The sequence below is a fragment of the Lactuca sativa genome, chromosome 7 (assembly GCF_002870075.4).
Source record: "Lactuca sativa cultivar Salinas chromosome 7, Lsat_Salinas_v11, whole genome shotgun sequence".
Taxonomy (NCBI): domain Eukaryota; kingdom Viridiplantae; phylum Streptophyta; class Magnoliopsida; order Asterales; family Asteraceae; genus Lactuca; species Lactuca sativa.
The window spans coordinates 43,732,474-43,746,339 of record NC_056629.2 but is presented as its reverse complement, the minus strand read 5'-3'; the positions used below and the strand labels follow the sequence as shown (position 1 = coordinate 43,746,339).

Genomic DNA, 13,866 nt, shown 5'->3' with positions numbered 1-13,866 from the left:
ACACCGCACAAAACCTACTATAACCCACTTCTAGTTGTGAGAAGAAAAAAATGTAAATTTGAGACAATTGTGAACATTTTGACTAGATGATTTGATTTCTTGTTAAATATGGGTTGAATCTCCAACATCGATAGGATTTCCAAGGGTTTATTCACCAAACTTTTTTGTTGGATATATGGAACCAAAAAAGAAACACCAAACTTGTAGGTTTCTAGATTTTTTAGGTATATAGAAACAAAAGATTACATGTTTTGATTTTTTTGTTTGTTAGTGATTATGGATTAATTGTTATTTATTTGATTTGTTTAACTACATACTTTAAAATCAATTTGAAGACCCAAAACATAAAAACCAAAATCAAAGAAATCAATGTCGACTTGATTTATTTGACCGTGGATCGGGATAACTGGGTTCAAAACCTATCTGGTGAACTCCGAGGACTACCATTTTCCTCCACGCTTTCCATGTCATCACCACACCCTTGGCTTTTTTAGTATACTTAATGGTCTTAACTTTTTTTTGCACTGTAGTTTGAAACGAGGGCTAAAGTTTCAAGTAATGTCAAATTTAACGGTATTAGGGACCCATAAAAAACCCATATTAGAGTGTGTGTGTGTGTGTATGTGTGTGTATGAGAGAGAGAGAGGTAGAGACAAAATGATGTATGCATGGTAAAAGTAGAGTGTTTAGAGGCCGATCTAATATTTTTTATATTAATTAAAAAAAACAAAGAAAATGATTTAAAAAACAAGAAAAAAAATTAAAAGGGCAAAGTAGCTATTTAGTTTTTTAACCAAATCTACGATCAAAAATAGGGATGAGTGTGGTGCAGTTCGGTGCGATTATTAGCCAAAACCTCACCACTAACCGCAAATACGGTTAATCCATTTCCAAAACCGTTTGGTGCGGTTAGGCGGTTATTTTTGCGGTGCGGTTTTGTTTTTTTTGTGTTGCGGTTATTAACCGCATGGATTTGGTGTAATTATTTTGTTTGGTTTTTAACTATAGTTTAGAGCTCAAACGATTTTAAGAATTCAAACATATTACTTGTAATAATAATTAAAAAAAACATAAGGTATATGAAAATTGATTTAAATCACAAACAATTAATATCTTAAAAACATCAAATCAATAGTAATTAACAATAAATTTTTTAAAATTGTCTAATTTCACCATTTTTCAAAGTTAAAAATAACAAAAACCAACACTTTTGTTTTTTAGTATTTTATTCATCTTTCATTTATGAAAGTTGTATTTTTAATATTTAATATATTAATAATTAATAAAAAAAAATGTATATAATATATGCGGTGTGGTGCGGTTTTTGAAAACTAATAACTGCACCGCACCGCAAATTTGCGGTTATTAAAAAACATAAAACCTCACCATCGATTTTTATTGCGGTTTATACGGTTTTTACGATTAATTTTAGTTACGATACGGTTTTTGTTCACACTAATTTTTGCTCCCCTAAAATACCATTTATATTGAAAACCTTTTGTATCTTAACAAAGAAAATAGAAACTAAAGGGACCATATTTGCAGTTTTCTCTATATAATATTTAGGAAGTGGTGTCGGCGATCATCGAGAGAAAATGGATGACGGCGAGGGAGGTCTGAGCTTCGACTTCGAAGGCGGCCTAGACGCAGCACCCACCCAACCCACCGCATCCGTCCCCGTAATACACCAATCCGCTGACAATGGACCATCGGCTTCTGCCGCTAACCTCAGCTACTCCACTGCCCCTCCGTCGGCTGTCACCGACCCTGCTTCTGCTGCCGCCGCCAACGCCAACTTCCCTGGAAGGAGGAGTTACCGTCAAACCGTATGCCGTCACTGGCTCCGGAGCCTGTGTATGAAAGGAGAGGCCTGCGGGTTTCTTCATCAATACGACAAATCACGAATGCCTATTTGTCGATTCTTCCGATTGTATGGAGAGTGCCGCGAACAGGACTGTGTTTATAAGCACACCAACGAAGATATCAAGGAGTGTAACATGTAATTTTCTCTCTATATATTCTCATTACTTTGTGTTCTTGAATTATATTCTAGTCAATTTCATACTGTTTATCGAATTCACTACTAAACCCCTACAACCCCTGATTTAATTGAATCAAACCCAGTTTAGGGTTCATGTGCCAAATCAATATATCGATAGATTTTGCCTTATCAACTCAATTTAGTATTGGCATATCTAATTGCTTATCAATACAAGATCATTGAGGAGTTATTTTGATCCTAAATCTAAAAATACAGGTACAAGTTGGGATTTTGTCCAAATGGTCCTGATTGTCGATATAGACATGCAAAGCTACCAGGACCTCCTCCTTCAGTGGAAGAAGTACTCCAAAAGATTCAGCAGCTAACATCCTACAACTATGGCAACTCTAATAGGTTTTTCCAAAACCGAAATGCTAACCAATCACAGCAATCTGAAAAGTTTCAATTTCCACAAGGTAACAATGATACAAATCAAATTAATAAACCTGCTACAACAGATGCCAATTCATTGCAGCCTGGGCCTCCTTCTTCACCACATCAGCAGCAGCAGCAGCAACAACAGGTTGCACAGTCACAGCAACTGGTTAGCCAATTAGGTCAATCCCAAGCACAGTCAAATGGTCAACAAGTTCAAGCAAATAAAACTTGCATACCACTGCCTCAAGGAACATCAAGGTGTAGTTTTTATTTAGGCCTTGTTGATTACTTTTTGTACCATAATGTAGATGCCATTGTTGTTTTTATGTTAAACTAGCACTAGGAATAATATCAGTTTTCAGATATTTCAGTGTTTGATTTCCCTGACTTTACGTATTAAGTCGTTCTTTCTGCATTAAGTTAAAGAACAACATCCATACATAGCTTACCAGATTAAGTCCCATCTTCATTAATTCAAAAAGAAACATAATGTTATTGTCTTCTATTTGTTGTCATTATTAAGAAAAATATATCATCATTCTGCTTTTATTCTCTTTTTGACATGTTTTTTTGACTAATTCTTCTTCTTGAACTATACATCTGAAAAATTAGGTATTTTATTGTAAAAAGTTGCAATCGTGAAAATCTTGAGCTATCAGTTCAACAAGGAGTGTGGGCCACCCAAAGAAGCAATGAAGCTAAACTAAATGAAGCTTTTGATTCTGTGGAAAATGTTATTCTAATATTTTCAGTCAACAGGACACGACATTTTCAGGTAATAAGTTAAAAACAACATTTTTAAATCCACTTTATTGCATAAATAATGATTTTAAAACAAGTTTATTACTGTTGTTTTTTCAGGGGTGTGCAAGAATGACTTCCAAAACTGGTGGCTCTGTTGGTGGAGGCAACTGGAAATATGAACATGGGACTGCACATTATGGACGCAATTTCTGTGTCAGATGGCTCAAGGTATTTCCTGACAAAAACATCCCCTAAACTTTCTGCAATTGCAAAATTGGTCCCTGTACTTTCTGTAAATATCGAAACAGACCTTCAAGTGAAAGTTTTATCTACTGTGCAGCTATGTGAATTGTCCTTCCACAAAACTCGACACCTCAGGAATCCTTACAATGAGAACTTACCAGTGAAGGTACTATTTTTTTTTTTGCTTTTATACCTATTTTTTTTATTTAATTTAATTTATTTATTTTTGGGTATTGTGGTTATAGATAAGCAGAGATTGTCAAGAGCTAGAGCCATCAATTGGTGAACAATTGGCTTCACTTTTATATCTTGAACCAGATAGCGAACTCATGGTACCTTTTTTTTTCTTCTTTGTCTTATAGAATTATAAATTATAATTTATTTAATTATGTATATTTTTTGTAGGCAATATCGGTTGCTGCAGAAACAAAGCGAGAAGAGGAGAAAGCAAAAGGATATAATCCCGAAAATGCCACTGAAAATCCGGATATTGTCCCATTTGAGGACAATGAAGAGGAGGAAGAAGAGGAAGAGGAAGAAAGTGAGGAAGAAGATGAAGGTTTTGATCAGGGTGGTTTTATGGCGGGACAAGGCGGCAGAGGAGGAGGAAGGGGCGGCAGAGGGATGTTATGGCCGCCACCTCATATGACCTTAGGAAGAGGGCCCCGCCCTATGCCTGGAATGAGAGGCTTTCCTCCTCTCATGATGGGAGCTGATGGGTTTTCTTATGGGCCTGATGGGTTTCCTGTACCCGATCTTTTAAACATGGGCCCTCGTGGGTTTGGCCCATTTGGGCCTAGATTTTCCGGTGACTTTCAAAGGCCACCGTTTCCTGGTATGATGTTTCCTGGCCGGCCTGGGCCCCACCAAGGGAACTTTCCCGGGGGTGGGTTTGGGATGATGATGGGGCCCGGGTCTGGGGGGGGTCCAGGACCTGGGCGTGGTGGCCCGTTTATGGGTTTAGGTGGAAGAGGTGGCCGACCGGGTTTTCCACAGCAGCAGCTTCCACCTTCTCAGAATCGGGCTAAGAGGGATCAGGCGGCTGCTGGTGGTGGTGGTGGTTCCACCCAGGGTATGGGCCAAGATGATGAGGCTCAAATTGGTGGTGAAAGTATGTTTAAAAATGGTGAAAGTGAAAGTGAAGATGAGGCACCGAGGAGGTCTCGACATGGTGAAGGGAAGAAGAAGAGGCGGAGCTCTGAGGGTGATGCCGCCACAAACTCCGGTGACGGAAGTTAGGTAATGGCCAGAAATGTCCACTTCATTACTGTTGGGTTAGTTTGTCATTAGAGATTGGATATTTATAGGTGTTTAGTTTATTAAAAGGCAATGTATATTAGCTTTATTTACACAGGAGGAACAACCTGAGAATTCATATGTATGCAAAAACATCATGTAACTTTATCCGGTCAAATTTAGAACGGTTTTTGATTAAATATGTTTCATTTTTTTTCCAGATATTTGCAACAAATGATTCTTTTGTCTCAAGTAATTCACCTATATCCTATTTAAATGGTTTAAATGTAGTTGTATTAATTGCTGAAAAATGACACTTTTGCATGGAATAAAGAAGCATTGTTTGCATAAACCGGTATTCACAGTGTCACTTGGTGAGCTGTGAGTCTAAATGTTGTTGCATAAGTAATCATTTTCCCTTTATAAAAATACGTATAGTAGCTGAACAAATGAATGATTTAGATTTTGAAATATCTTATTGGTCTCAACCTACTAAAGTATTGTTGTGTCTTGGAGAGGTAGGAGTTAGGTGGATGGCTAACCTACTTAACATTGTCTTAGATACATCCAAGATGCTCAAAGAGTAAAAATCAAGTACTGTGATTTCAATTTATATAGAACAAGGTGTTGCGGTGAGGACTAAAAATACTTAGTCATACCATGAAACTATGAAACTATGGGAGAGAGTATTGGAGGCACATCACAACTGTGTCAGAAAACCAATTTGGTTTCATGTGTGGGAGGTTGACAAGTGAGGGGATCCATCTCCTTAGGCGCATAATGGAGAAATATAGAGAAAGAAATAGGAATCTCCATATGGTGTTCATCGCCTTAGAGAATGTGTACGATAACATACCATGTAAGGCAATTTGGAGGAGTTTGGAATCTAGACGTGTCTTAGGGAAATATATCATGGTTATTCATGATATATATATATATATATATATATATATATATATATATATATATATATATATATATATATATATATATATATATATATATATATATATATTGTGAGTCTACAACTTGTGTTATGAACCATGTCGGAGACACAGTCGTTCCGGTAGAAATGGGCATCCAATATGGTTCAACCATTAGCCCGTATATTTTCGCCTTGATCTTGGACGAGATGTCCAAGAGATTAGTACCTTGGTGTGTGCTTTTTGCCAATGACATTGTGTTGGTGGTCGAATCAAAGATTGGTTTGATTTTTGAATGCCCAGTAGGACACCTAGAGGTCGAAGTTGGTAGATAAGGTGCTTAAGATCAACACTGTTAAAACTAGATATATCTTTGGTGCAATTTCAGTGGGGAGAAGAATGATGGAGTACATGTAACTATAGTGAATCAAACTCTTCACCTCAATGAGAGTTTCAAGTATTTAGGAAGGGAGACGTGTTGGTTAAAATGGAGGGCGGCCTCGGCCTCGAGAGTTTTGTGTGACAGGAAGATTCCATTAAAATTGGAGAGAAAATTATACATGGTTTCGGTGAGGCCTGCCATATCCCAATGTTGGCCCAATACACAGCCATTAGAAATTCATGAGGAGTGGCATGGATCAACTAATTAAAGAAATGACGATTGAGATAGTATGGGCGTGCCCAAAGGAGAATACCATCAGTGGTTGTAGGGATGGCTGAGTTAACAATGGTTGGTGGTAATAGGAGGAGAGGACTTCCTAGAAGAAAATGGAAGGATAGATTAAGGCTACACATATGACATTAGAGTGCAAGGTGTGGAGATTTATCATCGACATTCATGGTAATTTAGTAACTTAGGTATCTCTGTAGGGCTTATGTGTGTCATTTGTAACTTTCTTTTGTTACCTGCTTCAATTCTTGTATCCTTCCCGATTTTTATTGGTAGATACCTACGTTTTAGCTTAGATGTTTGTGTTGTGATTTATTCGTCATGTTTCACTACTCATATTGATGACTACCTCTTTTACAGGTTCTTGGATTCATTTGCTTATACTATGATTTACTCATGTATATGTGTTCCTGCTCTCTCTTCTTGACTTATTTACATGTTTTTTGTTTCTTCTATGTGAAACAATCAATGAATCTTGACTTCTACCTCCTCCAACTCCATTCCAATGGGATTATCACGGTTTGTTGTCATTTGGTTACAACTTAAATAAATAAATAAATCTAAAGTCCAAACATCTTATTTAAATGAGGTTAAACATGTTTTTGTTGTTATTTATTTACCACCATCCCCGCCACCCATCAACACCAAATTTCTGGTGGTAGGACACTGTCGTGCTGCTCCATTTCAATAAAAATCGAGCATTTCCAATACATCAATAAGCAAACATACTATCAAAGCTTTTCATTGGCATCATCCAATAAACATGACTTATCTTATTTTATGATAAATTAATGAAATTTTTAGACATTAAGAATCAAACGTCAAGATCTTAACCAAATAACCTTAACATACAACCACTTGCTAAGAGGATCTTCAAATGAGTACCCCCATCACCGGAACCAATTTCCAGTCACCGGAGCAACCACCACCACCGGTGGGAGCGGAAAGAATCATTACCCCTATTTCCGACGCCAACCCCCATCAATCAATAATGTACACAATTAGTCCAAAATACACATCAAAGCACATTTGTTTCCCTCTCCTACAACCAGAATAACGAGCATGTGGACATTACTCCGGTCCACCACCTCCAGCATCCGTTTTGCCATCATTCGCATCCGGTTTTCCGGTGGCGGCAGATGGCAGAGACACCTTCTCCTCTTCTTTCGGAACAATATCATCATCTAGATTCCCATTCGGAAGACTAACTGATGTTTCAGCAGACTCCACGGTTGTTGGTTCGATGGGTGGTTCGCCGGAGGGTTCCACCGACTCCCGCCATTCAATCCATTCCGGTGGCTTATCACTCTCACTTGGTTTCAAATCCTCAGTCGATTTCCCGATGACAGTGTCATCCGGGCCTGGTTTCGACTCCGGGACCTCAGATGTGGCAGCATCAACCACATCTTTGTCATTTTTATCAGAAGTGACATCATCATCACCACCACCACTGCCGCCTCCAGCAGCAGCCTCAGTGGTGGGTGAGGGTGATGAAGCTACTGCACTAGTTGATTGTTCTTGTTCCGCCCTCTCCTCCTCAAAAGCAAACCAATTTGAATTTGTGAAGAGCGACCCACTGAAATAAATAATCCACCAATCATTAACTGAAACTGCCACGTAAGATTATATATATATATATATATATATATATATATATATATATATATATATATATATATATATATATAATCTTAGTCTAGTCAGCAATATGACTAGACAAATAACACACCTTTCTTGGTCATCTCCCAATCGAAGTGAAGATATCACCACTTCAGCAGATTCATCATCAAAGTAGACATCCTGCAAAAGCTTACACTGTTACTGATACTGATATTGTTACTAATACTAATATTGATAGTGATACTGTTACCTCATCGTCTCTTTCCAATGAGCCATGACCCTAACACAACAAGAAAAAAAAACATGTTACAGCCATCAATAGTCTGGAAAAATAAAAATAGTGTATTAATTTAAAATTTAAAATTAGGAAATAAGGATAAAAGTAGCATACCTCATCATTATCATCATTTTCATAGATACCATATCGGAAAGCCTGGCTCAAGTTATTGGCTAAAGCTGCCACGTCATAGTCTCTATCTTGATAATCATCATCATCACTATCTCTCCCACGATCATGAAGTGTAGTAGGTCTCCTATTTATTTAATTTAAATAGAGAGAAAAACAATTATATTATATTACATGATGCAAAAACAAATATATAGTACAAAATGGCAAATTACAAATATACCCACCCGCATGCCCACTGATAGACATTTTCAAGCGTATTGCGTTTAAGGAGTACATCTGTATGCCACTCAACCCATTCACTATCACCCTGTCAAACAAGAAAACATAGCATGTTATCTGTATGAGGCAAAAGGGAAATGAGAAAGACAGGTGTCGACTAAAACAGGAGGACATGTGGCAACCTGCAGATATGACTCTATGAAGCTGTTATTTGTTCCTTTTTCAATGAGTTTGTTTGCAATACGTGTCATGTGACCAACATTTCCTATCCTTGGTGCTGTTCTTCCTTCAGCAGGGACTGTTGGCTGCAACATGTATTCAATGAATTCCAATTACAGACTTTACTCTCACTACCAAAATAGGTAATGTACATTTATTCACCAATAATAGCAATGCACTTTTTACCAATATGATCATTGTACTTTATTTGTCACATGTTGCTATTATGTTAAATTGTAAAATGGATAAATAAATCCACGTATATTGATATTATGTGTAAAGAAGAAAGTAGATCATTACATTCTTTGGATCAGAGTCCAATGCACAATTCTTTTCAGCATCAAGAATTTTCCTGACAAGAAGACAATCTTCAAGAACATGTTTGATAAGTGAAGAATTCTTGCTTTCAAGGCAAGAATCTATTATCTGTTCAATGTGGTGATGGATGAAGTTATTGTAAGGGTACCTAAAGTCAATAAACAATGTTGGTTAATAAACTGATATAATTGAATATATTTGTTACTCATAGAACATTCCAGAAGATAACAACACATACTCAAAAAATAATTCTAGAATACGTCTTAATGCACCGAGGCGGATCAACTCCTTCTCAGCAGCTTCACTACTAACAGTCATCAAGACCGAGATGAATTCAATAATCTGAAATTTGTTAAGTAACAATAAGTTATTTTTTAATTCATTGTATCATAATCATAATATAATTATATAAAGTGGGTGAAGTACAAAAATAACCTTTAGACGATGTTTCCCAAGAGGTGGCTGCAACTTGCCATATGTTGTAAGTAAAACATTTACTTCTGCTGAAACATTCAAGAGCTTTAACAGATTCCCTGCACATTTTGAAGGCAAGATTTCAACATAAGAACTAGTTTTTTTAACAATAATTTATATTTATTTACAAGATTAAAAAAAAAATACCTAGGCTCTCTAACATGCCTTCCACAGTCTCAGGTTTGGCTGATGCTGCAGGACCATGAGTTGACTGGCGATTGTACATGTAATAAGTACCAGAGGTTTGTCTCTTGGGATCCAACAAAGATATGCATACAGACAATGAATGAACTAAAACTGAATTTGGCCTTGAGTCCTCCAAAGCATGACGAAATAATCTTGCTATGAAGCTGCAAAAAGTATATATAAAAAGTTTGTGTTTATTAAATGACAATTCAAAAAATTTAAATACAAACCTTGGGCTAGATATTTTAGCAGCCAGTCCAGGGGGAGCATATCTAGTTATAGCACAGAGAGCTTCTGCTGCATTCGCATGCACTTCAGGACAATCCTTCAAAAAGTTTGAATTTAAAATTTTAGTTATTAGTTCATAATTTTATATGGTCAAACAATGGATAGAAATAAAACTTACTGTAGAACTGAGCTTGTCAACAATCATTTCCAAGACATCTGTATCTTCTAGCCACTGCATTGAGTCTACATAGCTGGTGTAAAGATGTTCATCAGCACCAATTAGACGAATAAGAACCTGTAAAAGAATAAGAAATTAGATGGAATGCCGATACAGTGGTAAAAAATAAGAATAGTAATGGTAGAGATTTCACCTCCATGATGGATGTAATTCCTATTAGGTCAACTAGTTTCTTGATGATTTCTTGATGGGCCTGGACAAAAAGTCATAAACAACTTAGAAATTTGAATACAAAAATAATTTGCACAAAAGAGTGTATATATATACATATATATACTTACTTGAATATAGTTCATTAAGGGAACTGTCTTTCGCAACAACAGACATACAACAACCTAGAAACATCCAATATGAGAAGGGAACATAAAAAAGAACAGTTGAAATATACAATTCAGCCAAAATCCATAAGAAACAACAAAATGATAATTGAAGTGAACTTACTTTACTGAAATAACCAGCAAGAAGAGCACTATGTGGGTGTTCTGGTTCAAGGAAGGAGAATAGCAAGTTCATCAACTGCAACAATACATGAAAGGTTGCTTTCACAAGTCAATCACAATCAAACAACCCTAAGAACACTTCTGATTTTGAACTCAATAGCCTAAAAAGATACAAAAATAGACTGTTACATACCTCCTCATCCTCAACCAAGGCTTTGAGGATGATATCAACTTCACAAGTAAAGATCTCACAAGCAATAAAAGGGAACCTAAAACATAAAAGTACTTACTATTAGAAAGCATCTGAAGAAACTAATTTTTAAGTGATAGACCAAAGAAACCTACTTAAATGTTCGCCCTTTTTCCGCATCTTCGGGAGCTTCTTCCACTATGTAACGAACAAGTTGCTCAACCTGAGTCCTTTCCCTCAAACTGCAATAAACTCAAAGATGACTAAAAATTGCAAATGACTAAAACAGATTAAATTTTATAACAAGGTGTCAAAAACACCACAAGTGAGAAGTATCATGAAGACAAACTTAGTGCGAGTTATAGGACTTACAAATTAATAAGGCGGTTGTTAAGAGCTTTGCATTCTTGGATTATTTCGTCCTCATCTAGAAGCTCCTCTAGTGTAAAATTTTCCTTGTCCAGAATTGTCTCCACCTGGGTTGACAAAAGGTGAGTATGATATCTCAGACCACTCAAAGACAAAGTGGTTGTCATTACAATATTGTCATCAACTAATGATTTGGGCCATGGGTAAAGAGCATGATATGGCAATCACATTCTTGTTTGCCTTTTCTTGGGAACAATTTATCATATCAGGCTCTCTTTATATTCTCGACACAGACAAAATTTATAAAGGGCGAGATTGATCCAACAACAGAGAAAATGAAGTTGTTTCTAACCCTTTAGGAGATCAGTAATGAGGGCCATGTGTTTCAAGGGAAGGAAAAAACTCTGTTGAAAAATAACCAAAAAAAATCCCAGAAGAAACAGGCCCAGCAGGAGTAATTAAAAAAAAAAAAAAAAAAAAAAAGGTAAGAGAGAGTGAGTGAGAGCAATAAGAATACGATTTTAAGAGGGGAATGTGAGAGGAAAGAAAATTTCATTAAAATGGTAATAACTTATGCTAGTAGATGGAAAAGAAGATAAAGATAGATGTGCAAGAAAGCTCATTTTCACCGATTTTATTAGATTTTGAGTCCCGGAGAAAGACAAGTTAAAAGACAGAGAAGAAAGGAAAGGGGATGTTAAAAGAATTGTTGTACACATAACAATGAGTAAAATAATAGAGGTGGCTGGTGTGAGATAGATATTTAATCAGGTGTATTATCCAGGTAAATGGACACATACAATTCTAGTTAAGGACACCTAAGTCTTTTGGGTTACCTTATATTAACATAGATTTTTTTATCATGTTCAATATACATGTTGGAGTAAGAAACCAATCAACCAGGCAAAACCAAGCAAGATGCCAAGATGGAGATATTTTTAATTAACCATACCCAGACATGCCTACAGTCATATGTTGTCCACAATAGAATACAGTTCCTGTCACTTTCCCAAACCCATCATCAACAATAATCTACACAAACAGATGCGATTCCTTTCTCTATGCGCACCCAAAAGAACAAAACCCCATGGAACTTGACTTAACACATCAAACATAAACACAAATTTTCAAATATACACTTTCTATCATATAGGTCTCTGGGAAATAAGAAAACCTGAGGCTACTACACTAATATTGTTAAACAGCATCAAATTTGTGTCAATTTTTTCATTTTATTTGATTTCCTTTCATTTTCCTCATCAACCAACAAAACAAACGTCTGAATGAAGAAACAAACTTACGATTAGCTTAAATAGTAACTAATCAAAACCAGGATCTAAAGATATATATAAGCATCTAACCAAATTATCTGTAAGAAACATCAAGGATTTACCGGAGACGTAGTGGACAACCCGGTCATACGCCAAAACATCGTGAAATTGAATAGGAATGGTTTGAATTCAGATCTGCAGCGCCAGAAACGTAGCTTAAAGATCACCGCAAGAAGCTCCAAAATCTGAGAAACGAAACCCTAAAATTCGAAATGGAAGCAAAGAGGTTATGTTTGTGGGAAAATTATGTGGAAGAGTTGATTGATTCAAGGGTTAGAGATAGAGATGGAGAGAGAGGGAGAGAAAACCTGCAATCGCGGGAGGGGGTATATCTCTGTTGCAACTATCTCCTCCTCCTTCTTCTATGTCCATCGATCCATTTTCAAATTCCAAAGTTAAATCTATGTACAATTATTTTGCAAGTAAACCTATTTTTGTAAAACATTAATTTATGCAAACAAATAAAAAAAAAAGCCACATGTTTTTATTTGTCAATTTATATAATAGTCATTTTTTCCATACACATAGTTATATTTTTATTTAGTATCAAGTTTTAATTACCAAGAGGCTTTCTAGCCTAGTAATATTGTATGTTGACTTCATTTTAAAGGTTATTGTCGGATAAATAGATAGATTCATGAATAATTTCCGATTAAATTAGATTTGTCGTTATTTAACGAAGGTATTACATAATTTAAAACACTTTAGTAACAAATTAAAATATGATTACTTGATAAGCTAAAAAGTTATTTATCAACACAAAAATGTTTTTTAGCCTTAATTAAAATGATCACAACTATCATAAGTATCTATTTACGAACTAGTTAAATGTTTAAATGTGGTTTCTGATATAAAACATTAAAGAAATAAAGACAGACACATGTAAATACAATTTATGATTTACAAACAAATATTTATGAAAAATTTTGGTCGCTACAAGATAATGTTTGCTAAGGATTCGTGAGTCAATTTTTCTCTCACGAGCAGTAACGTTTTGTTTTTTCTCGATGCATATTTCAAGTATGCAACTTATTTTAGTATGTTTAGGGGTTTGGAGATTTTACCGTTTTGCATTGAGATTTTAGCAACCTTTGAATTATTGGTCACTCGTTGTGATTTCAATTCAATTGTGTTTACATACAACAACACATGAGTATGTTGTTTTCAAGTAAATACGATGTTCCATCTCCGATGAAGGAAAACGTAAAAGAAGACAAACATTAAAATTATAATAATTTTTAAACAAAATGGCAAAAAGAAAATTCTATAAATGATGAATACCAACAAGCATTTATGTTATTTCAAAATTAAAGTCTTTCGTTACCATATTTTTCTTGTTTATGAAACTATTTTTGAACTAAAAACCCAACACTTCCACATGCAAATGAAT

The 13,866-nt window shown here is 35.7% G+C and overlaps 2 protein-coding genes across 2 annotated transcripts; one reads left to right on the top strand and one right to left on the bottom strand.

The window, feature by feature from the left end:
- Nucleotides 1-1,548: 1,548 nt before the first annotated feature.
- Nucleotides 1,549-4,842, top strand: LOC111906612 (30-kDa cleavage and polyadenylation specificity factor 30). The gene is made up of 7 exons (XM_023902378.3): nt 1,549-1,999; nt 2,258-2,677; nt 3,032-3,194; nt 3,281-3,391; nt 3,504-3,572; nt 3,652-3,738; nt 3,812-4,842. Exons 1-7 carry the CDS (start codon nt 1,596-1,598, stop codon nt 4,643-4,645), a joined length of 2,088 nt encoding a protein of 695 aa, XP_023758146.2. The 5' UTR covers nt 1,549-1,595; the 3' UTR covers nt 4,646-4,842.
- Nucleotides 4,843-6,973: 2,131 nt separating this feature from the next.
- LOC111906614 (uncharacterized) lies at nt 6,974-12,931 on the bottom strand. The gene is made up of 20 exons (XM_023902380.3): nt 12,785-12,931; nt 12,539-12,676; nt 11,149-11,252; nt 10,932-11,018; nt 10,780-10,855; nt 10,588-10,662; nt 10,428-10,481; nt 10,280-10,339; nt 10,087-10,203; nt 9,911-10,005; nt 9,642-9,844; nt 9,456-9,553; nt 9,259-9,362; nt 9,003-9,168; nt 8,666-8,788; nt 8,489-8,571; nt 8,247-8,388; nt 8,106-8,135; nt 7,965-8,035; nt 6,974-7,811 (listed from the first exon to the last, which is right to left on the bottom strand). The coding sequence occupies exons 2-20, from the start codon at nt 12,575-12,577 to the stop codon at nt 7,307-7,309; spliced, it is 2,232 nt and encodes a 743-aa protein (XP_023758148.2). The 5' UTR covers nt 12,578-12,676; nt 12,785-12,931; the 3' UTR covers nt 6,974-7,306.
- Between the last annotated feature and the right edge of the window lie 935 nt (nt 12,932-13,866).